The 24,249-nt window shown below is 35.7% G+C and overlaps 1 protein-coding gene across 1 annotated transcript in view; it reads right to left on the reverse strand.

The window, feature by feature from the left end:
- Positions 1 to 456: 456 nt before the first annotated feature.
- rai14 (retinoic acid induced 14) overlaps positions 457 to 24,249 on the reverse strand; it is a 65,855-nt gene continuing 42,062 nt past the window's right edge. Inside the window, 14 exon segments of the mRNA XM_056446156.1 lie at positions 457 to 2,074; positions 4,187 to 4,252; positions 7,815 to 7,967; positions 8,047 to 8,432; positions 8,435 to 9,068; positions 9,071 to 9,553; positions 9,854 to 9,955; positions 10,433 to 10,552; positions 11,882 to 11,971; positions 12,166 to 12,246; positions 12,559 to 12,584; positions 14,376 to 14,563; positions 16,922 to 17,028; positions 23,488 to 23,558. Coding sequence (XP_056302131.1) covers positions 1,997 to 2,074; positions 4,187 to 4,252; positions 7,815 to 7,967; positions 8,047 to 8,432; positions 8,435 to 9,068; positions 9,071 to 9,553; positions 9,854 to 9,955; positions 10,433 to 10,552; positions 11,882 to 11,971; positions 12,166 to 12,246; positions 12,559 to 12,584; positions 14,376 to 14,563; positions 16,922 to 17,028; positions 23,488 to 23,558 — 2,585 coding nt within the window. The 3' untranslated portion in view covers positions 457 to 1,996.

Genomic DNA, 24,249 nt, shown 5'->3' on the forward strand with positions numbered 1-24,249 from the left:
TATGTTTACAGTTTATGTTAAGTTTAGGCTTATGGTTAGGTTTATGCACTTTTACATTATTATCCAACTAATATTCCCCTCTCATTATGGGAGCAATTTACAGTTATAGTTGCGTTTAGGGGTAGGGAACAGGTACGGATTACGTCTTGGAACAAAAATAAAGTTCCAGGATCAACATAGATGTTAATCCAGGATCGCATACTTGGCAATATCATGACATGCTTAACTCATTTAATTGCTTAGAAGACCAAACTTCTTAATTTTGGATCTCTAGTAAATGTATCTTGATTTAAGAATGTTTGAATATTGGTATTTGCAAACAAAAATTCTGAGGAAGATATACAAACTGCAGATATACAGATTTTATAAAACCTGCGGAAACTGATTCGGAAAATGGTTTAAAATAACAGAACATTTCTTTCTGTGACTTTTTGATGCAATGAAGACAAACTGAAGAAAAATTCATAGGTTTAATTACTAAACAAAAACACTTGCAAACAACTTACTGTCTGACTCAGTAACAAATACATAAGAAAACAAACCTCAATATACTATGAACTGATCATGGCAGGTACAGTATAAGAGCTCAATAACAATTGTATTCAACAGGGCAGTTTCAATGTTTTGCATTCAAAATGTTCAGAAGCTGAAATTGTGTATCGGATATTTGTTGAACAGTAATGAGTCTGTATTATCTACGACTACAGTGTATTTGTATATTTCTGAACTTGTTTAGTAACACAAAATGGCACTCAGCAAATGACTGAAAAGAACAATAAACAAAGCAAAGATGGCACAAAAATAGTGTTATTTCAAGGAAATGGACATGTAATACTTCATAAAACTGCTATATAATCAATGAAAGCAGTTTTTTAAAAACCAGTCTATAATCTTACTCATCCCTCAAAGTACATTCAAATCAGTATTAAACCAGGAAATGTGCCAGACTTTAGAACAGGGATAAAACATTTATAGGACAATAGCATAGTTTTCAAGTGCTACTGTGAATTTCAGAACATTTACAAAGCGCGTTTACGCTTCAGGTATCAGGAAATCCTTCATATGGCAAACATTTAACATCCTAAAGTGGGGAAGTGTGTTTATCCTTAACACTGAATCTTGAACAAAAGCACAACCCATCATTTCCCTTCTAACCCTCACTACGTCACTAGAGTCTTAACTACTTACAGTATTTGCTTAATGTAGTGATATCTAAACTATTAGAAACGACTTTAAAGGTGTGCAGGCAAATACAACTGAAAAGGTAAGGTTTAGTGCAGAACCTGCATTACACTAAAGACTAAAAGTGCAGCATCAAATGTAAAGGACTCAGAAATGTAACCACCAACCTTAAACATGAGCAGAGGCACACAGACAATCAGCAGTCCCCAAAGTGGCAGGTAAATGCTGGCATCAAAGAGTGAAACTGACTGATGAAAGTGCATTTGGCGCTTGAGCAATTTGTTGAAGCACATACCCTGAAAAAGTGGAGAATTCAAAACACATGGCAATGTCCGTTTCACTTTCCACAACACACAGATGTGACAAGTGGCTGTGATTTTAGAAAAAAAAACAAGTGGATTTTTTAAAGTCCTCACTCTAGCACTGAAAAAGAATGAAAAGAGTTATAAAGGAGCATTGCAGTGGACTGGAACAAACACTGTGCTTTGTTTTTGCATTCAACCTCAATGCTAACTGACAATATAATTCTGATTACCTTGCAAGAGGATTAAATAGCTGGTACAAAATAGAAAATCATTGCCTGTAGATTGTGTTTCTTTGTCTGGCACTGTATGAGCTGGGAGATTGTGCACTTATCAGTTGTTTTTGCAAATGCAGAGTATCTGTGGAAAGCCAACAGTGATTTCATTTGCAATGCTGGACTGCATCTGTTGTTGTGATTGATGGATCCTGGATTTTCCTTCTCAGATGACTTTTCTTTGATCACAGGTTTTTTTTTTTTGGCAGTTTCTGAATAACTGCACGACTGGCTCCTTCACTTGGCTTCAGCTGGCATTTTGCACATTACAAGTATCTGTTTCAAAGCCTTTTGCACATCTTCGTCCATCTGACCCTGAAATGAATAGTTTCAGAGTTTAGAAGTGCAATTCTGAACTGAAATTATTTAGTAATTACATAGACGTGATAGATGAATAAAATCACTGATGGGATAGATCACCTAAATATTCAATGTTGAAATCTATTAAAACATTAATGATTCATTTTAGCCATCATCAAGGTGCTTCACTTATTTAAAAAAAAAAACATAAGCGAAACAAAATAGGCATGGGACGATAACCGTTTTCAAGGTTTACCGCAGTTTGGAAAAGTCAAGGTTTTAAAACTTTCTGTTATACCATTCCAATGGTATATGTAAGGTTTTTTTTAATGTTGTTTTATTTATTTATTTATTTATTTTGGGGCAACAGTATCTTTCCCCCTTCACATCAAAAGCTGCTGTTCCAAAATATTTTTATGTTTCTTGAAATAAAATTTATTATGCTCAATGGGGAAAAAAGTTGTTGTTTTTCACCCAGACATTTTAAAAAACAACATATTTTAGAGCAGTAATTACAGTACCGTGATATTTTTATGCAAGGTTCAGTGCATTCGGAAAGTATTCATAGTGCTTCACTTTTTCCACATTTTTTTTATGTTACAGCCTCATTCCAAAATGGATTAAATTCATTTATTTCCTCAACAGTCCACACACAATACCCCATAATGACAATGTGAAAAAATATATTTTGAAATTGTTGCAAATTTGTTAAACATAAAAAACCTGAAAAAATAAATAAATAAATAAATAAATAACAATAAAAATCACATGTACATAAGTATTCACAGCCTTTGCTCAATACTTTGTTGATGCCCCTTTGGCAGCAATTACATACTTTTTGAATATGATGCCACAAGCTTGGCACACCTGTCTTTGGGAATTTTTGCCTATTCCTCTTTGCAATACCTCTCACGTTCTATCAAGTTGGATGGGACGCAACGGTTGGCTCTGGCTGGGCCACTCAAGGACATTCACCGAGTTGTTGTCTCTGTACTGCTGCATTCATCTTTCCCTCTATTCTGACTAGTCTTCCAGTTCCTGCTGCTGGAAAACATGCCCAAAGCATGATGCTGCCACCATCACGCTTCATTGTAGGGACGCTACACCTGGTGATGAACGGTGCGTTTTTTTTCCAAACGCAACGCCTGGCATTCACTCCAAAGCGTTCAATTTTAGTCTCATCAGACCAGAGAATTTAGTTTCTTATAGTCTGAGAGTCCTTCAGATGCCTTCTGGCAAATTCCAGGCGGGGAGTAGCTTCCGTCTAGCCACTCTACCATACAGGCCTGATTGGTGGATTGCTGCACAGATGGTTGCGTTTCTGTGAGGTTCTCCTCTCTCCACTGAAGAACACTGGAGCTCAGACAAAGTGACCATCGGGTTATTGATCACCTCCCTGACTAAGGCCCTTCTCCCCCGATCACTCAGCTTAGATGGCCGGCCAGCTCTAGGAAGAGTCCTGGTGGTTCCAAACATCTTCCTCTTATGGATGATGGAGGTCACAGTGCTCATTGAAACTTTAAAAGCAGCAGAAAATTTTCTGTAACCTTCTCCAGCCGTGTGCCACGAGACAATCCTGTCTCGGAGGTCTACAGACAATTCCTTCATGCTTGGTTTGTGCTTTGACATGTTTTATTTTGAATAAATTTGTAACAATCTACAAAAAATCTTTTTTCACATTGTCATTATGGGGTATTGAGTGTAGAGTTGAGGAAATAAATGAATTTAATCTATTTTGGAATAAGGCTGTAACATCAAAAAATGTGGAAAAAGTGAAGCGCTATGAATACTTTTCGCATGCAATGTATGCTGTCACAATCTTATACAAAATCTTAACAAAATCCCTGTGGCTCCAGACGAAACACTGAGGCCTTATGAAGCAAACTGATTCATTTATGCAGGAGACTGAACATTATTTACAACATTAGGAACTTTTCATGAAATGCTATAACGTTTTACTACAGTCAAATAAATCTTGGAAGGCTCGGGTGATAGTGAACCATCTCTAGTTTAAAGAAAAAACTATTTAAAGTGTAAAACTATATATAAAGGAAGTGAATGATAAAATGAGAAGTTGTAAATGTTGATGTGTTTACTGTAATACAATTAATAGAAATGAAAACAGACCTGGACAGCATAAAGAAGGTGCATTCGGTAGACTGAGACAATTTCATGATGACGTTTCTTAGTCTCCTATTGCAAAAAGAAAAAAATAAGGTTAATACTTTTAATATGTCTGCAAAGCTCTTGTAAATAAAAATTGACTATTATTTATGTTGTGCTGTTTTGAAAATCTGAATTTTATATGTTTATTGCATAATACAATTCATATGTTTGGGATAATTTTTGTATTTTAAATAAATTATTACTTTAGTATAATGCTTCCATGCTGAATTAGTCAAGTGTGATGGTAATAGCATTATATACAGCACATACATCAAGTAATCATGATGAAAAATCTACCTTTGTTCATCAGAATCTCGAAAAAACATGGTTTTATTTATACAAACTATTTTCAAAATGAAAAAAAGAGCACTTGAGCAGTAAATAAGCATGTCAGTGATTTCTGAAGGACCATGTGACACTAAAGAGTTAACTAATGATGCAAAAAATTCTACTTTCGCATAACAGGAATTGATTACATTAAAACTGATTGACATAGCAGTTATTTTAAATTGTTATATTACTGCATTTGACACATACTGTACTACAGTGCCTCCCACAGGTTTGAAATATACTTGCAGTGGTAGCCGGATTGAAACACATCCTTTACCCATGGCACATAAATGGTTAACTACATGTGACCCAAAAATAATGTAATGTTTAACTTAAAGTTTTACTTCTATTTATTATGACACTGTTTTACACCGTTTCTTTTCTATGGGTTAAACTTCAAAAAGGCTGTTAAAATAAAAAAAGAATTCCACTATTTCTCTTATTTGTATGCTATTTAGAAGCCATCTGCACACAGCTGCTCTCTCTCTCTCTCTCTCTCTCTCTCTCTCTCTCTCATGTTCAGGTTGCTTTATTGGCATGACATTTAGTACAGTATTGCCACAGCATTTTAGGTATGTATAAAACATGTAATATATCAACATCAAATTAATAACATATACTCTATATCTCAAAATGGATGATATTTATCAATAATTAATTAACAATTAAAATAAAGTGTAGATTATTTAAATAAAGCAAATGAGATTGATCATTTCTAATGGTGTACATATATTTTGCAGCCATTTTAGATGTCATTTCGTTCTCTCCGAGTATACAGTAAAGGATTTTTAAAAAATTATTTAGATTAAAGAAGCTATTATTGACTTTTTCTTTCAGTCTCACGGCTGTGTGCGCTGTCAGCTGTGAAGCCAAATGATAGTCTTTAATAAAAGAGTAATGCAAAATTCAACAACTTCAGAAAGCGAAAGCAAAAGTCAACTTCCAGACATTTTTGGAGATTTAGAAACACTGGCCTGATGCATTTTTAAGCCTCAAAAAGTGCATCTCTGTGGGACTCTGCAGAGCACGTGAGACTGTCTGATGAAGTGTTGTTCATAGTTCTTGCACACACACAATAAACAGTACAAAATGAAACGAGAGAAGATTTTCTACTGGTTAATCGAACGCGGATGTTTGGTTATCTTGTGCGGATACAAAATAATTTTTTTTTTTTTTTTTTTTTAAGTGTAAAAGGATGATAATATTGATTAAAAATAAATAAAATAAAAAAAAACTGTCATCAAATAATTGGGCGGACTGGGACTATTATTTCACTGCTATTATTTCACATTTTACTGCTTGACTTTTTATCTTTCTGTGTGAACTGGAAGTTGCTAATACTTTTATTTCAGTATGCTGATAAACTTCAAACTGAAATGAAATATTGAGTAGGGGCGGGGCTTTCATTTGGTACATTATTCCCTCAGAGAAAACTAATGATAAGGGGGTGTGGTTAAGAATATTGTGGCTTAAGCCTTCAAACTGACGTCAACAGAGAAGGACTGCCACTCCAAATGGTCAGACATTGATTAAAGATTACCAAAACATTTTTTTTTCAGTGGCTTAATTAGTCACCTCAAGAATAACAATGTGAGCTAGCAAAATAAACAAATAAATTTGGATTTCACAAACTCCAAATGTTTGAACTAGAGCTGCACGATATTGGAAAAATCTGACATTGCAATATTTTTTTTGCTGCGATATATATTGCAATATAAATACAATTGAATAGTCTATTGAAAAAGTTTCTATAATTAAGATCGACTGGGGTGATCAAGTCTTTCTTATATGAAGTGCATCTGTATTAAATATAATAAATTACAAGCATACAACAGAGCAAGTCTTAAGCCTAAGAGTATAAAATGTAACAATCAAACGTAAAATAACATGGTCATCATTGTATGAATAATTTTATACAACATTATAAAAAGAATATCTATGGGGAGCACTTTATAATAACTACACACTATGAACCATTTACTAAGCATTAGCAGCTAGTGAATTCCTTATCTGTTAAGCATTAGCTCTACATTAATAAATGTTAGTAAGAAGATTATAACTGTAGATACAAATGCTCTATTCTTGACTTATAAAATTTATAATGTGCTTAATTGTATTTTCATACTTTGTTAATGATTTTTTTTCATTACTAAATTATGTATTGCATTATTTACAAACCAGCTGTATTTAAGAGTAGTCAATGGTTTTAAGATAATTCAGAATGAGTTAGTAAATGATTAATAAACTATTGAAATCAACATTTATATATCTTATTATTCAGGCATATACTAATAGTTAACTAATATGTTAATAAATGCTTTATGAACTCAACTTCAGTTTTGTGACCTAATCTAAAGTGAGGACGATTTACGCTTTATAATTCCCTTATAAATGACAATTAAAGTCTTGGTATTAAATAAAAAAATAATCACTGGGATCTTACCTTAAAAGTAGAATGACTGTAAAGTTTAAACATTGCTGAATAACAGAAGTGTCAAAATACAACATAAAACTGGATAAAACAACAATAATATAATCATTTAACAATATAATAAGATGCAATGTTTAAACTCTACAGTTATTTTATTTTAGAGAAGGTTGCAAAGGTTTATTTTTTATTTGATACATTTTCAGTTGTGTATCTTCAAATGAATAGAAATGAATAATGTTAATGTTCTTTTTTCCTTTTTAGAGTCTTTGAAAGTCATTTATACAGCATAAATAGTCCTCACTTTCGATTAGATCACAAAACTGGATGAAATTAAGTTAATAAAGCATTTATTAACATACACATTAATTAGGATATGCCTGAATAATAAGAATTATAAATGTTTATTTCAAAAGTTTATTAATCATTTACGAACTCATTCTGAATGATCTTAAAAACAATGCAATACTTAATTTAATAATAAAATATCATTCAAGTGTGAAAACACAATTATTAAGCATAAACTGCTTACTAACATTTATTCAGGCAGAGTTTATGCTTAACAGATAATGAATTCACTATTTGCTAATGCTTAATAAATGGTTCACAGTGTGTAGTTATTATAAACTGTTACCTATCTTTATATTTTAATATTTAATAAATAATCTAATCCTGCGATGTGACTATTGCGGATACACACATTGCGATACTGTTGCTCAAACGATACATTGTTCAGCCCTAGTTTAAACAGTTCATCGTTTAAAATTCCTATTAAGAAACAGATGCTGTATTGCAGTGCTAATGTATGTCAGAATAAAGTTTAGAACATACAGCGAGCTGATACTGCAGTTGTTTGATCTGCTGCTGGAGTGAGTCCACCTGCTGGCTCTGCTGTCTCTTAGGGGAGCTGCTGGTGTAGGACAGCTGTGAAAGACTGTTCAGAGCCTCCTTCAGCTTCATCACTTCCTTAGAGAGCTCATCAATCTGGAAACAAACAGCACATTAGCTCTTATCCCACGTGTGTGTCATTTATACACAAACAAGCCAGAGAACACTCAATCACCTTTTTATTCTTGTCTCTCTCAGAGACCACGTGGTTCTCCACCTGCTTCCTCAGTTGAATAATGAGATCCTGAGCCTCCCTGTACTTGCTATTCACTGCACTGCTCTCCTGTTCTCTTCTCACGGCCAGTTCCTGAGCTGCATCCCTCTCATTTCTGGTGTCCTTCACCTCCTGCCATGCAGCGGTCACTTCCAGAGCCATTTCATCTTGCTTCCTGAGAGCGTCCTTCAGGAGAAGCTTCAGGTCACTCATCTCAGCCTCTAGCATCTCCCTCATCTGCTCATATTCCAGTCGGGACACCGAATCATCCGGAGTCACATCTTTCTCCACCGTCAGTCTGTTCTGCAAGGCATCCACCTGTAAGGTCTTCTGCTCGATCTGCTCTTAAGAAGCTCAACTTCAGACTCCAGGTTCTTGATGGCATTTCCCAAGGACGCCACAACCTGAGTGTGATCTGCAATGGTTACAGATGACTGAGCCTGATTTTCAGCGTCTTGTTTGACCTGGGAGATTTCTTTAAGAGCCGCTTGATGTTTAGCCTCCGTGTCCTTCAGAACGTTCTGAATGTCCTTCATTTTGAAGACCAGCTCTTGAATTTTCTGCTCGTGCTCCTCCTTAGTGACACAAACCACGTCTGTTTTGTCTTTAGACTCTGAAGCTTTGGCCTGCAGCTGGTTACGGGCAGCACTAAGCTCGCTTTTGGCTTCGCTGTATGACTTTGAGAGCTCTAAAAGCCGCCGCTGGAGCCCGTCGATAATCTCCCCGAGCTCTGCCTTCATCTCCTCAAAGTCTTTGGCAGCAGCCTCCACCGGCACAGTCCCACAAAGAGCCTCCTGAAGCATCTTGATCTCCTCTTGGGACTCCTTGTACTTCTCGATCAGCAGCGTTTTCTCCTGGTTGACGTTCTCCACCAAAGCACTGTAGGTGTTCTTCAGTTCTTGACGTTCCTCTTCAGAGAGATGGCCATTTTTGAGCCGAGCCTGAAGATCTCTGATTAGACAAGAATCTCGTTTCTGCTCTTCTCCTGTGACTTGGTCAACTTTGCCTTGAGTTCTTTGACCTCCTGCTCCAGGCAGCTCTTCAAATACTGAAACTTCTGCAGCACATTGTCCTCCGCTGCACCTGCAGACTCTCCCCTCAGCTGTAACTCTTCTTGAGGTTTTTGGCCATCTTCACTCATGCTTTTCTCAGAGTTAGTGTCGAGTCTTGCATGAAGGGAGCGGTTCTCCCTTTTGGACTCTAAAAGTTTGGCCTGCAGGTTCTCTAACGCATCTCGGAGAAGTCCGATTTCTTTATCTGTACTCAACCTCACATCCTCGTCCATCTCAAGTTTAATGGAGGATCCGCTGATGTCCAGAACAGAAAGATCCTCTTCGTCACCGTCATGGATGTGTGTGTCACCGGAGAGCTCAAAATCGGCACGGGTGGAGTGGTATGAGGCATTGGAATCAATGCTGTTTGGACGGGAACTTCCCTGGCCTTCCTCTCCTTGTGGAGCTGGACGTTTCTGCACGGTGAGAAAAAAGAAAAATGTTCTTGAAAATCTGGATAATCACTTGCACTGCACATTATTATTTCCCAAATGCTCTTTGGTTAAAAGCCCTGTGTGCAATTTCCACCAACCAAACGGATTTGTAAACATTTGCAAATAGGTTTCCCAGTCTGTTTACTCAGGCAATCCTGCCCCAATCTCATGCCACTTCCTCTCTGAATGGCCTGACATGGCAATTTTTGCTCAAAAAAAAAAAAAAAAAAATTCACAAACTTTAAAAGTGATTTCAAAAACGGCATATTGGCAGTGAGCTACCTTTATTATTTGTGCAAGCTGCTGGTTTTCCAGGGAGAGAGAGGCTATCTTTGCTTGCAGGGCTGCAATCAACGATGAATCTGTTTTCCCAGAGTGCTCCATCTGTTTCAAAACAGAAGGATGGTAAAGTTATTTCACAACATATACTTTTATTGAGCCTTAGACACCAAAACTCTCTAGGGACCTATAAAGTGATTCCTCATGATCTGGTACTACACTAAGACAAGCCATGCATGCCACCACAAAATATCCTTAACATGAGAGAACATCATTACTGGACACGAAACACAGAGTCCCTGAGCTTTGAGGTTTCTGATGCTGACTTACATTAAAAAAAAAGATGGTTTGGCATAACTAGTCAAAAAAACAATGAGCTAACTTAAAACTCATTCACAAGTTTGAGACCAAGAAAAGTGGTGATTGTGCGAGTTCTGCTTTCGTGTCCCCTAAAGCAAGGTCCTTCACCTGGACAGGGCTAGTAAAAATGCAGCTGTTAAAATGGGTTCCAGAGAGCAAAAGTGGCTGAAGATCAAAGCTGCTGCCACATGAAGGAATATTAAAGGGCTGTGCAGTACTCGCCTTGGGCTCAGTCTGCTCCACAATCTGCTTCAGATCTTCAATGGTCTTGAGCAGCATGCTCTTTTCCTTGTGCAATTTTTCAATCTCATCCTTCAGTGCGACGCTTTTCAGCTCCTCCTCCTTCACAAAAAAGAAGCCAAGAAAGAGCAGTTAATGATCAACTCATTAAATAACAGACAAAACATAGCAGCAACATGGCTATAGATTAGATATCAGGTGTTTTGTGTTGAACCACAGTATTTTAAAACCTAATAGGCTTGCTTATCTAGATGTCATTTTTAGACAGTAAATGCTTACACAAAGAGTAGGTATGTTTGAATATTTGTTTGCCAACTAATATTTGAGAACCAGTCTTAAGCAGCGTAAGTACTATAAAGTAAAATAGTTAAAAAAACATTATTTAAAATTTATTTCAATCAATTCTAAATAGTTTGAACTAAGTTTTTACATTTTTTTATACAAAGTGTACAGTTACTTTTAGATTATTACAATCAATACAATAGTAGGCCTGTCAAGAGATCACATTTTTATTGTACGATGTATTGGACCACAATTTATTGTGATATTATTGTCCTTTAAAACTAAACTATGCCACTCATTACATAATGCAAATATAAATAAGCATCATGAAAGTACACACTTTCAAAGAACAGATCATATTTTTTCTTTTGAATATTTAATTATAGCAACTTTAATAATTATGCATTGGAATCATGTACATATACGTCCTAAACAAATAAATAAACAAACAAATATATATATATATATATATATATATATATATTATATATATATATATATATATATATATATATATATATATAGACACAGAACAGGCCAAATCCTCTACCAGATCTATTTTCAGTTGTTAGGCACCCACATGAAAATATACTGTAGAAAGTTATAGCAAATACTATATATATATATATATATATAGAGCCTGTGCAATAAGCAAAAATTTAGCTAACATTGGTTTAAGTATGGGTGATATATATTGCATCACAAAAAATCATTAAGGTCATTTTTATGTGTTGTGAATTAAGTCGATATACATATTGATTATCATGACAGGCCTATACAATGGTATAATTAAAGTAAATATGCAATAAACAATTGAACAAAAAATACAAGCAATATTATGAAATCTCTAATAATAAACTATAAATACCTTGTAATTTTACATAATTTATACATAAATAGTTTAACGTTAGTAGTAAATTGCACACATAAATGCAGTATGTATGCAAAACATAAGGAAAATAGCAAGTATTATTTTTTATTTAGTATTTAGTTTAATATATTTGCATATTAATTGTATTTTTGTACTTTACAGTATGTTTTAAATGTATTATTCATTGTTTAAAATATTGGTTAAATAAACTTAAATATATTATTTTAGTATTAAATTATAATAATAATAAACCCTTTTGCACTTCTTCAGTATTTTACCTTGTAATTAAATCGTTTGGATGATTCACTGTTGCTGGACAATGGAGTTTCAGAAGGAGTAAAGTAAGGTGGTGAGGTGAAACCAGGTGACTAAAAAAATGCACAGAGAAAAGTATTAAAGCAAAGCTTAGCGTTGACACAAGCATAACCAATATGGGTACAGGTTAAAGAAAGTCATTAACTGAATCTTCAGAAGTCATTAATGAAATAACTGCATCTAAGATTTACAGACAGTGAAGACACAGATGATTGCAGATCACAGATTCAGCACTGTGTGCCTTTACCTGCATTGGGCTAATGGGAGGAGGAGGTGCTTTTCTCTTTTTGGGGTGGAGCTTCTGTCCCTCATTTAACTTTTGACCATGCTGAGATTGTGCACGTGACGAGGAGAGTGGAGAGAGTGTTTGAGTGGTTAGTGAAATACACACTTCACACTTAGTTTTGGGTAAATAGGATTTCATCACTACAAGGTTAGACAAACGCCAGTGCATGTCTCTACAAGTGCATTGTGGGAATGTTCAATCAAGCCTCCTGCTTAGAGGTTGAAACTACTGTTACTTGTGAATTAGGCATTCAGATACGTGAATTTAAGAGAAATTTTCTGTCAATCAGAAAATGAGGAAACCCATCAAAGTTTGAGAGGCTGAAATGAGCAAAAGTAAAATTAAGTGGCTTACCTGAGGGCTCCTGACTGAACTCTTATCTGCACATACAAAGATATAGGAGAGAGAGAAACATGGGGTTATGAGGGCTTGAAGCCTGGTGCTAACATTAGTTATGCTGCCCTAATCTTTCCTTTTTTCATCATTTCATATGAGCATCAGAGAATTTCTGCAAGAAATTGAATAAACTCCCTGGACAGATTTGTAAGCATGAGGTGTTTTTTTAAAAATAACACTAGATGGCAATGTTGAGCCAATTCCATGCAAGATGCAGAAAAGATGCTAATGATGCTAGAGACAAATAACATTGACTGGTTTCTTTTATTAAATATCACTAGAATAAAGAAAGAAATATTTCCTTAGTGTTTCCCAGTGTACAGCCAAATGCTAACAGTTGAATGGTGGCTGTGTTCATATAATATTAAGCCAAGCTTGTGCAAAATTGCTCAAACAAAGAAAAAACATTCTCAGAGCCCTACTTGAAGTCTGTAATTGTTCTTAAATGCTGAGGGGAGGCTCAATTGCTAAGTATGTATCTGGGGACACCATATATATCTAATTCTAATTCTTCATTTGACCTATTTGTCATTTTATTATGATTGTGATATTTATTCTGCGATTTTACACATGCGTTTTCACCTGTTCATAGTAATATGGGTGCACCGTCTTGGGCACCAAGGTTGGATACAGAAACCCAATGCAGTACATTTATTACAGCTGTGTATGCACCACAGCTAATAAGACTGCAGGTGCCACTTTAATGGCAGAGCTGTCAATTGAAAACAAGAACCATGGAAAATGATACTTAAAACATTCTTATTTGTGTGAGGAAATCAATAGGCTACATTTTAAATTAGTAACAGGTATGAAATATAGCTTTAATTTGTAATTATTGTTAAACCTGCTTTCCCAGAAAAAGGGTTGCAGCTGGAAGGGCAGCCACTGCGTAAAACATATGCTGGATAATTTGGCGGTTCATTCCGCTGTGGCGAATAAGGGACTAAGCTGAAAGAAAATGAATGAATGTTAAAGCTGCTTGCTGAAAGTGCATAGCTCAAACTGTGCATATGTAACACTGCATGAGCAGCATGAACATGAGCTTGGAATCATATTCTAGTAATTTGTTATACATTTAATGGCAATAAAAAAAAATTGTGGTTAATTTTCTTGTTTGTTTATTTAATTTTATTTTTTAAGTATCCACATTTTAGTCACCACTTTTATTCATACCATTTTTATTTATTTATTTTTATTATGTTATGACTAGGGCCAGACTGAATCTGCGGACATTTTTTGCTATTTCTACAAAGAATTTTGTATAAAAAAAAAAATCTTCAGATTCATGCAGAATGATTTTAGGAGTACCATAACTAAAAACATAATATATAAAATAAAAATAATACATTTTTAACTTCAATGTTTATAATGCAAATCTGATAAGATCCAATTATTGGGTAAACAAAGCAAGTCTCTTGTATAATATATTAACTAAAAGACAGAAAATATTACTTTACAAACTGTATTGTTAATAAATCATATGAACATTTTAATATTACTATAACACAATAATATTAAATTCATTTTAAAACTGAATAAATATAAATGTACACATTTACACAAGTAAATACATAGACTCAATGATTGGCTAAAAATCTGTGGAAATCCAATTCCGTGTGGGCCTAGTTATCACAAAAAAACACTTAAACCTAGTCAGCACTCTGCCAAATATACGTGATTGGCATGAATATACCTGTAATGAATGAGCAGCAGAGCTTTAATTGAGAGCTGAACTTGTGTTAATTGGCATCACATTGACATTGAGGCGAGATTACCTGACTCACACTGCTGTCTATGGAGGGCAGTGTTGAGAGCAGTTTGGACATCACCGCTCCCTGACAGTTTGGTGTAATGGAGCACATCGTGGCCCAGAGAGTCCACCATGTTCAGGTCAGCTCCTCTCTGCACCAGCAGCTCCACAGCGGCCACACAGTTGCTCTCACCAGCCAACATCACCGCCGTTCTACAACACATTTTTCAGAAAACAAAGAAATTAATATTTTTTATTTAGCAATTAATCGAGATTAATCATATCTATAATAAATGTTTGTTTTGACAATTTAAGTGTGTACTTTGTATAGTGAAGCTGCTCAAAATAAAATTTCAGCATCGATAACGTAATGTGATCATTCGCAATAGTCACATTGCAGGATATGCAATGTTGAGTCTGTATTTATCATCTGCATGTGTTTTTGATGCCTGTAATTGTATAACGATCTTAAACTTTGGATTAATGTTTTTGAATTACTTTTATTTTTATCATTCAGTTACTGTAGTTAAATACTGTTAGACTCGGGGAAATGATAAAACACTTTATTTCAATTGTAACTTTTTCTTGATTGTATTTATAGATTGTTATGCCTGAAAACACTCACAACATATGCAAATACAGAAATGCACTGCAAATAGCACAGACCACAACAAAAATGGGTCAGGGGACCCCAAAAAGTTTATAGATTGTTTATTAGATTTAATGGAGATGCAAATAGTAAGCATTAATTCATCAATTTCTGACTAATCACATGCATGAAAATACTCACAACACATGCAAATACAGAAACGCCCTGCAAGTAACACAGACAACAACGAAAACGTGTCGGTGGACCCAAAAAATATTTTAGATTTATTGTTTTTTATGGAGATGCAGTTCCACAGCAAAATCATCCCAACTGATTTAACATAATTTCTTTCCAAATAGAGATATTAAGACACATGGTGAAATTTTTTCATATCGTAATATATATATCACAAAATAAAAAAATTGCAAAGTTAGATTTTTCCAATATCGTGCAGCCTTAGTGTAAATGTATTATGAATTATATAAATTATATGTTTAACCAAATTGTTTTGTATAGTTTTGTTTCTATGTATATTGTTTTCTATGTATACATACATGCATGTACAAAACATACACACACGTATATACATTATAAATACATTTGACCCCTATAACGGTTCAAGCCATTGTGAATGCATAATCAGTCCAATCAGTCTACTTGAAGAAATTGGAAGATCTAGAGCACTGTGAGACGTCATGTTCACAAGAGTTTGTTTTCTGGTAAAATAGTTCTACATATCTACATTTAGCCTGAAAGTAAAGTCTAATTAGATGCATTATAACGTCTGTGGCGTAACGGTGGCGCAGTGGGTAGCACGACCCCCTCACAGCAAGAAGGTCGCTGGTTAGAGCCTCAGCTGGGTCAGTTGGCATTTCTGTGTAGAGTTTGCTTGTTCTCCCTATGTTTGTGTGAGTTTTCTCGGGGTGCTCCGGTTTGCCCCACAGTCCAAAGACATGTGGTAAAGGAATTGGGTAAGCTAAATTATCCGTAGTGTATGTATGTGAATGAGCATGTATGTGTGTTTCCCAGTGATGAGTTGTAGCTGGAAGGGCATCCTCTGCGTAAAACATATGCTGGATAAGTTGGCGGTTCATTCCGCTGTGGCGACCCCAGAATAATAAAGGGACTAAGCCGAAAAGAAAATGAATGAAGGAATAACGTTTGTAGTCTGACTGTATACATTAACAGTAACATCTAAAATAGCTAATCAAAAGAATAATGTAGGTCAGAATACACTAAATATCCCTCAAAACGCTTTAAACTTAAATACATTTTATTAAAAAAAAACTAGATGTAATGAAAAATAAATACATAAATGAGAGAAGCAAGCACACAAACCAACCAAAAATGTTGACCCCCCTGATTGTCAATGTATAATTCGCACACTGCCTGTAGGGTATGGGGCTCAAAGACACACAACAAGTTTAATAATAATATGCCAATTGTCGTTTTTGTTTTTAGTAGACATGGTCTATAGATAACTGGTTTGATTTTTGTGAAATTCAATCTTGAGAGTGAATTAAAGAAAAGGAATTTGGCTTCCAAACCTTATAGCTCAAAAATAGCAGTGAAACTTTTTGGAAACTTTTAGAGTGAAACTTTGGAAAGTTGGTGGCACTGATGAAGTATGTTAGAAACTCCATAATCACTGTGATTTATGTTCAATCTGTCCTCTATCTGTGTGCCAAATTTCAGCAAACTTCAGAAAACTTGTCAGCAAAAAAAAAAATCTTGGTAAGCACAAGACTTCTTTCAAGAAACATTAAAAGGAAATGTACAAACCTTACACGTTTGAACAGTACTCAATGTTCTAACTTAAGATGGATTATGCTACTATGTCATAGTTTAGTTTCACTGCTGACTTCTTAATGTGCTTTTTTTCCAGCTCGCTTAACACTTCATAAAAGCCAGGTGTAATGTTTCAATTGAGAAAACGTTCTTATCAGCCGTTTCACTATTATGACTGATGACCAGAGCCATACCTGCCATTTTTGTCTGTAGCGTTGATGTCAGCTCCCCAGTCCAATAAACTCTGGCAAACCTCTGCGTGTGCATGTCGTGCCGACAAAATCAGGGGCGTGAAGCCATCCTAAATGAAAAAGAGCTGCGAGTCAACATCATTTTACCTTCAAATACCATCAAATACTGCATGTTGAGAATGCTGTAGTAATGGACAGTACATTAGACTGGCAATCAATTAATAACTATTATCATATCATTTTTTATATTTTTTATTGCCATATCAGCAACAACGGCTATTTTGATGGCAAAAACATTTTATTAATAAATATATTAAATTAAAAATACATAAATTAATACCAAAATTTGTTATGATTTTTAACATTAATATATGATAAAAGTTCAAAAGAATAAAAAAATCCTGGTGACACTTTATATATAGATTCATATGTATAGCTTTAGACAACTAATATTAACCTTGTTCATTAAATTAAATGCACATACTGTAGATGAACTTCTCCTACCCCCCCTTTTTTAATTTCCTTTCAAAAACAATCATTCGCCAATAAAGGAAAAGCTCAAATTTCCCACAAATACCTCCAGAATAAACTTACATCTTATAAAGAGCACATTTGTTTGGAGTTACAACAACTACTAGCACTACAAAAAAAAAGTGTCTATAAAACACTGAGCCCCACAGAATGTTTGAAATTCTGCTGACGTTATGCTATATTTGAATAATTTATAAAGAAAAACATCCAAGTATTAATGTGGTTTCTCCTTCAGGGAGCAAAAGGTGTAGATGTAGACGGTCTGTGAGAGTTCACAACATGGTGTGGGTTTTCTCTACCATGTGTAAGTTCGTTGTACAGACACATTCATAACGCATTTCAGAAAATTCTTTCTGTCGTGGCATGTATTGAAGAGCATGGACGAGATTAAATTTAACAAGCTAAGACATCTGGAGGGTCACAGCTCAACCTAACAGGTCAGGGAATGTTATAATTATAGTTTAAACTAGCAGGAACATTTCTGTGCCCACTATTTGTGTGATATAGCTATATAAATGGGCAACTGTTTTGTATTTTATCACATCAAGCTATTCTTGCATCACTTTTTTACATTCTGGTGACCTTCAACTGACATTTTGTTGGCAAATTATTATGAAAATATTTCAAACATCATTTTGCAATTTGGCGTTCAAGTTGACAATCATTTCTCTCCACACAGAGAACCAAATCAATTCCAATTAATTACTTTATGACTGCATTCAGTACTGATAAACACGGCTGCAGTAGAGTAAGATGGCTTACAAAATAAAACTCATGGGCATTCATAACTATGCCAATTTCACAAAGGCTGAGTCACTGAAACAGAAACATTAGTATAACTGTAGCAGAAATGATTGGATTGTTTACAATATGAAGAAGCATTCACCAGGATGCAAAGCATTCTAAAAAATGGTATGCTAAAAAGTCTATAAATAAAAAAAAATAAAAATTCAAGCAGGAGATCTTAAAGGTCCCCTGAAGGGATTTGAAATGTGCATTTTTACTCAATGTTTGACAATCTCAAATGAAACAGAGAACAGTGAGAGTAGTTGAGCTCAAGTGCATCAACTGATAAGCAAATAAGAAGCTTCTTGAAGAGGGTGGAGCTTGTCAGATACTAGAGAACATTTGATTAGTTATGAAACTGAAGTATGAGGTGACGTGAATAAAATCATTGATCCATTTAGGTGAAAGTGACTACAAGCTTTACGTGTTTAATTAGTTTTAGATCATCAAAACGCGAATTTTGTCACTGCTTTGAAGCACTTTAGCTTATAGATATCTTAAAAACTATCAATACTGATGCGAACATCTAAAAAAAAAGCAGTAGAAATTACATGAACTTGTACTCTCTTATAAAAAATGTGCAAAAACTGTTTAATTTCAGGCATACGGCAGCTTGTCTTGAGGCAATACTTACTAACTGAATAGTTAGGAAAAGTTAGGGTTAAGCAGTACTGTAAACAAGTCCAATAAGCCATTACATTTTGGGATGGGTCAACGCTTGACAATTTTACCTCTGAGTTTGGGGTCAGAGGTTAGTAGGTTGCTAGGTGACCAACCGTTTTCTCAGATGATGAAAAGCTGTCAATCTGGTACAAGTTTTATTTATGGAGAAAATTACAAATCACTGCAGTGTTTGGGTGTTATGTCTTTGTCTGAGATAATTAATCTACTGAAATGTGTATATTCCAGACAAGCTGAACGGTCAATTCTTTTCACGTGACTCGCGTTGTGCTTGCTGCATTGATTCAACTGGGTGCATCTAGAAGGCATGTGCGCAAGCTGTTCTCCTCCATTGGAAATAACAAGCTTGCGAACATCTCAAATCTAACAGCGCATTTCATAGTGGGTTTCTGGCGCCACAATTGACTGCACTCGGTATGTATGAAGCCCCAAAAGGGTTTGTTGTTTTTCTTCAAGAGCAACACTCATATCACTCAATCAAGCTTAGTGTGAAAGACCCTTAAGATACCAACATACTCCAGTATGTGACACATGTTTCCATTTACAGGAACTCTACCCGGTGGTTGAGGAGCACTGCCTTAAAAGAACAAAAGTGAAGCTTTATAAGAGATACTGCCACAGTGACTGTTTTAAACCTTTTCTTCTGGGAGAGTGGAACTTAAGCTCAAATCTAACACCAGCGTAATTTCAAACTTGTGAGATTTTCTATTATCTGTGAACACAGGGCATTCGATTTTACATACAGTTCAATACTTTTGTGTTTCTTTTGTGCATCAGATCCCATTCATTGAAAACCGCATGAAAAAGAGCCATCAAAATTGCACCTTTTGAAGACCATGGAAGAAAAAAAGTCTAACGAGTTTGCAATTATGTGAGCAGGAGTAAATAATCGTGGTGAGCTACCCATTTAAATGGTAAACATTTTTGCAGTGTACATTTACTTTATTCCATATGCTCCAGAGGGCATGAATATCGCATATGCTGTAGGGGAAATAAGATGGGAAAAGCACCGGGTGTGAGTTTTCTAAATAAGACCCAGTGGCTTTCACTAAACTTTTGGTGGATGAAGTTTTTCCATCCTGTTTCCAGCTCAAAGGCAAACTCCAAGATGAGTTTTAAACTGACCCAAAAGTGCACACATCTCTGGACTGGTCGAACATGTTTTTTTTTTTTTGGTTTTGTTTTTTTATGAGAACTGAACGCAATGTCTTCTGACTGGGCAATTAAACAGCATTGCTTGAGCTCGAGCCTAGAAAGCTACTGTGACACTAGTTAGGGTAAGTTTAATAATTTAGCAGCGAGAGCAGGTATTTCCGCATATTCAAAGTAATGGGCTGAGTGGACAAGAATCATCAGGCATAAATATGCTAAGCTCGTCTCAGAGGATGATGACAGTGGATAATCAGTAACCGAAAGCAGAAGCGGTCTCTGATTCACATTCCGTCTCATTTCTGTCTGATGAAGCTCTTCAGTCATTGCTTTCTAAATGAGAGAGTCACAGCTTGAAGGCTTGTTGCCTCCCACACCGGCCCTCTGTTTCAGGCTAATTTACAGCTTGAGAAGAAAAATGGTTCATTTTATTTGAGCTGCTGACATAATGACAATAGAGACGTGGGAATTAGAGAATGGGTGATAATATCACACAAAAAGGCTGTTAACCTGGCATAAACACAAAGTTCAAAAATTATACCATGCATTCAGTCCTGTACCAGGAAACTTGACTTTAAAGAAAGTTATGCTTCTGTTGTCTTTCTGTTTAAATCATTCCTGACACAGGCCATCTCTTGCTGGTGTACAGTTAGTGCGGATGACTTAATAAAAGTTGTTTAGCTGTTGCCTCTATATTCCAGCACTCTCCCCTGACAGAACACGGCTATTTGAAGCATTACTAGCATGAAATATTTCTCTGGGGTTGCATCAGGCCCAGGGTAGCTCATCCTTTACCGCAGCCAGCCTAATCTCTGGGATAAAAGCGCTGTGGGTCTTAACAGAAAACATTACTATTAAACGATAACTGTGAATTAATTGTGGATTTATTTCTCAATTAAAATTGTCACTGCAGGGAAAGTTCCAACCTAACCATCCAATCGTTGTTGAATGAGAATAATTGGTGTACTTCTTATCGATACTCAGAGATAGTGGAGTTGCATATTAATGAATTTCCAACACACAAGAGTAAATAAGGCCAGTGAAATGGGAGTTTCAAGAGTGTAATCACTACTTATTACAAATTGTGAGTAATATAATTGTGAGTTATAAACACTTTGGCTCTACCAGTATTTTTTTGTCTGTCGTATAAAATTTTTCATAATTTTAATAAAACATGAAATAAATACATATGATTGACCATCTCTGGGGTAATGGTTTATGACAGATACTAACATTAAACAAACCACAACATGGTGCAATTTGTGGCAGATTGAATAATTGGAATAATGTTACATCCTATGATAAGAGGCCAGGTAATTTCTTTAACCTTAATATAAATAATACATTAGCATTATATTCAATCACTCTCCAACAATTTTGCAAAAACTGCGATTGTCATGCACATCTTGTCAGTGAAGCTCTGTGATTATTAATAAATCTCCCACGAAGGCCACAGATGCAGAGAACCACCAAATTCACCTCGAAGAAAGCCAGGAAATCACTATATATGCCCCACCGAATTGCATATTTTGTATGTCCACTTATTTAACACACATGATTGAGACAACTAACTTTGTTAGAGGGCTCCATGCATGAACTGTATTCTGTCACATCCCTAGCATTGTTCGCTAGCCCCTTCTCCTGCATTTCTCTGTACCTGAGCATGAGAAACCCTTTTCACATCAGAACATTTATTCAATGATTTACATAACAGCATTGTCTGCAGCGTCTTACTAGGGAAGCATGAAGTGTGACACTATATGCCTCTGTTAATAAATACAACCGTAAATCAGAAAACAATTGAGACAGGAAAATGCTAATAAAAAAGAAAAATATTGCAGACAAAAAACAAACATTATTTACCATTTTCCTCATGATTTTTAGTGTTTGTTTTTTTTGTTTTTTTTTTTCAGAAAAATCATGTATCCCAATTTTGGTTCTTGCAACACATTTCAAAATAGGTTGGAACAGTAAAACATTTACCACTTTGTAATGTTGCCATTCCTTTTCACAAAACTGAAAAGACGTTTAGAGATCGAAGACACCAAGTGATGAAGTGTTTTCTGTGTAATTTTGTCCCATTCGTCCTGCAAACAAGCAACAGTATGGGTTCTCCGTTGTCACATTTTGTGCTTCAAAATATGCCACACATTTTCGATTGGAGACAGGTCGGGACTGCAGGCAGGCCAGTCAAGTACCCGTATCCTCTTCTTCTGCAGCCAGCATGTACTTTTCAGCATTAATGGTACCATCACAGAAGTGCAAGTTACCTTAGTCAAGGACACTTGACCATGACAGAGTCTGGCTTTTAGACTTGTGGGTAACAGTCTGGATGTTTCTTTTCTTTTTTGATCCGGAGCACACAGTGTCCATTTCTCCCAAAAATCACCTAAAATACTGATTCATCTTACCACTGTACACGTTGCTACTGTGTGATGGTCCATCCCAGATGCCTCCGAGCCAGAGAAGTCAACAAAGCTTCTGGACACTGTTAAGATACGCCTTCCTTTTGGCACAGTATAGTCTTAACTAGCATTTTTGGATGTAATTATGTATTGTGGTATTTGACAAAAGTTTTCAAAGTAGTCCTGAGCCTACTTGTGGTAATATCGCTTCTAGATGAATGACGATTTTAGATGCAGTGTCCCCTGAGGGATCCGAAATCATGGTTGTTCAGCTTAGGCTTGCACTTTTGTCCTTTATGCACTGATTTTCCTCCAGATTCACAGATGAAGGTGAAATATCCAAATGTCACATCATTATTTAACCAGTTTACCTGATTATTAGCCCTAAGTTGCTCCTGTCCCAACTTTTTTTGGAATGTGTTACAGGTCTGGATGACAGGAACGGATGTATATTTACAATATGTATTTACAAATCAAATTAAGTTGACCAGACAAAACATGAAATATTTGTTCACATATCGCATACTGAAATGCCATTTGAAAGACCATCTGCTCAAAAACTGAAATCATAGCAAATATCCTATGGAGTGCAATTTTAAGAGTGCTTATTGGCAAATTAGAACAAATGTCTGGCATTAAAAGAGAAATGTATTTGATCACAATTTATTTATGCACTTGCTATCATTCAGACTGTAACCATTTAAAAGATTCATTGTGGAAAATCTTGGAGGAATAAAAGAAAATAGATAGTAGGAAAAAAAAAATTCTACCTCAGACAAGCAGTCTCCGAGTAACTGTGATCTCCCAGTAACTGTAAAGTGTGCCATAGGGACTTTAATCAGTGCTGCCCAACACTGATTCAAACCCACAGAGAACAGATTTGGAGGTAGTAGTGTTTGACAATGCTCATGTTTGAGGTAAACCACAGGCACCTCAGAGATTCAGCAAAACACATGTAGAGAAATACAGAACCATTTTCTCAGTGGTTCGGATAACTCGTATAATATTCATACATACCGAGTCCTTAAGATTGACGTGGCACTTGTTCTCGCACAGAAGCTGAACTATTTCATTGTTTCCGCTGGCAGCTACAAGAGAAAAAAAGACAACGGATAATAAGAAGCAGTTCTTTATGCCCACAGAGACGCAAATAAGGATTTAACAGCTGGCCAACAAACTCCTTATAGAGCAATTACTGCAAACACTTGAAGCTTTCCCACAGAGATCAAAACTAGTCTCATAGTGTGTAATACTACTTGGTCCTCAACAATTATTAGCTACCCCTTTAACAATTACTCTGTGTCCTCATTTTCGTCCCATTATTCTGAAGCAGTAGACGGGTATACTTGCATCCCCTCATTATTTCAAGGATTGCTTTGTAGTCCATACGAAACTATGTTGGTTCATGTTGTTCTCCGCAGGATAAATGCATCCCGCTAGCAGACTTCTGACCTTCAGGTGGCTGAAATCTCCACGCTCTTCATGAACTATCATACCCTGTTCAATCCTTAGCAGCTGGCGAAAGGTTCAATTATCAAAACACACGCCTTCAGCTTTTCCCTCAGAGACTGAAATGGGCAAAAGAGTTGTTTTTTCATTTGCTAGAGAGCAATTTTCTGAATAAAGGGTCTCTCCACAAATGAAAACATGAGGTTTTGTATTTGCCCTCTGTGACTGGCAGTCTTTTCCATGAAAGGTCCACAATAATATGTTTTTTTTGTGTTTGTAAGTAGAGCAGCGATGGCAAAGTTGTGGGGTTAATGTTTGCTAGAGTACATA

The sequence above is a fragment of the Danio aesculapii genome, chromosome 21 (genome assembly GCF_903798145.1).
Source record: "Danio aesculapii chromosome 21, fDanAes4.1, whole genome shotgun sequence".
In the NCBI taxonomy this organism is placed as follows: domain Eukaryota; kingdom Metazoa; phylum Chordata; class Actinopteri; order Cypriniformes; family Danionidae; genus Danio; species Danio aesculapii.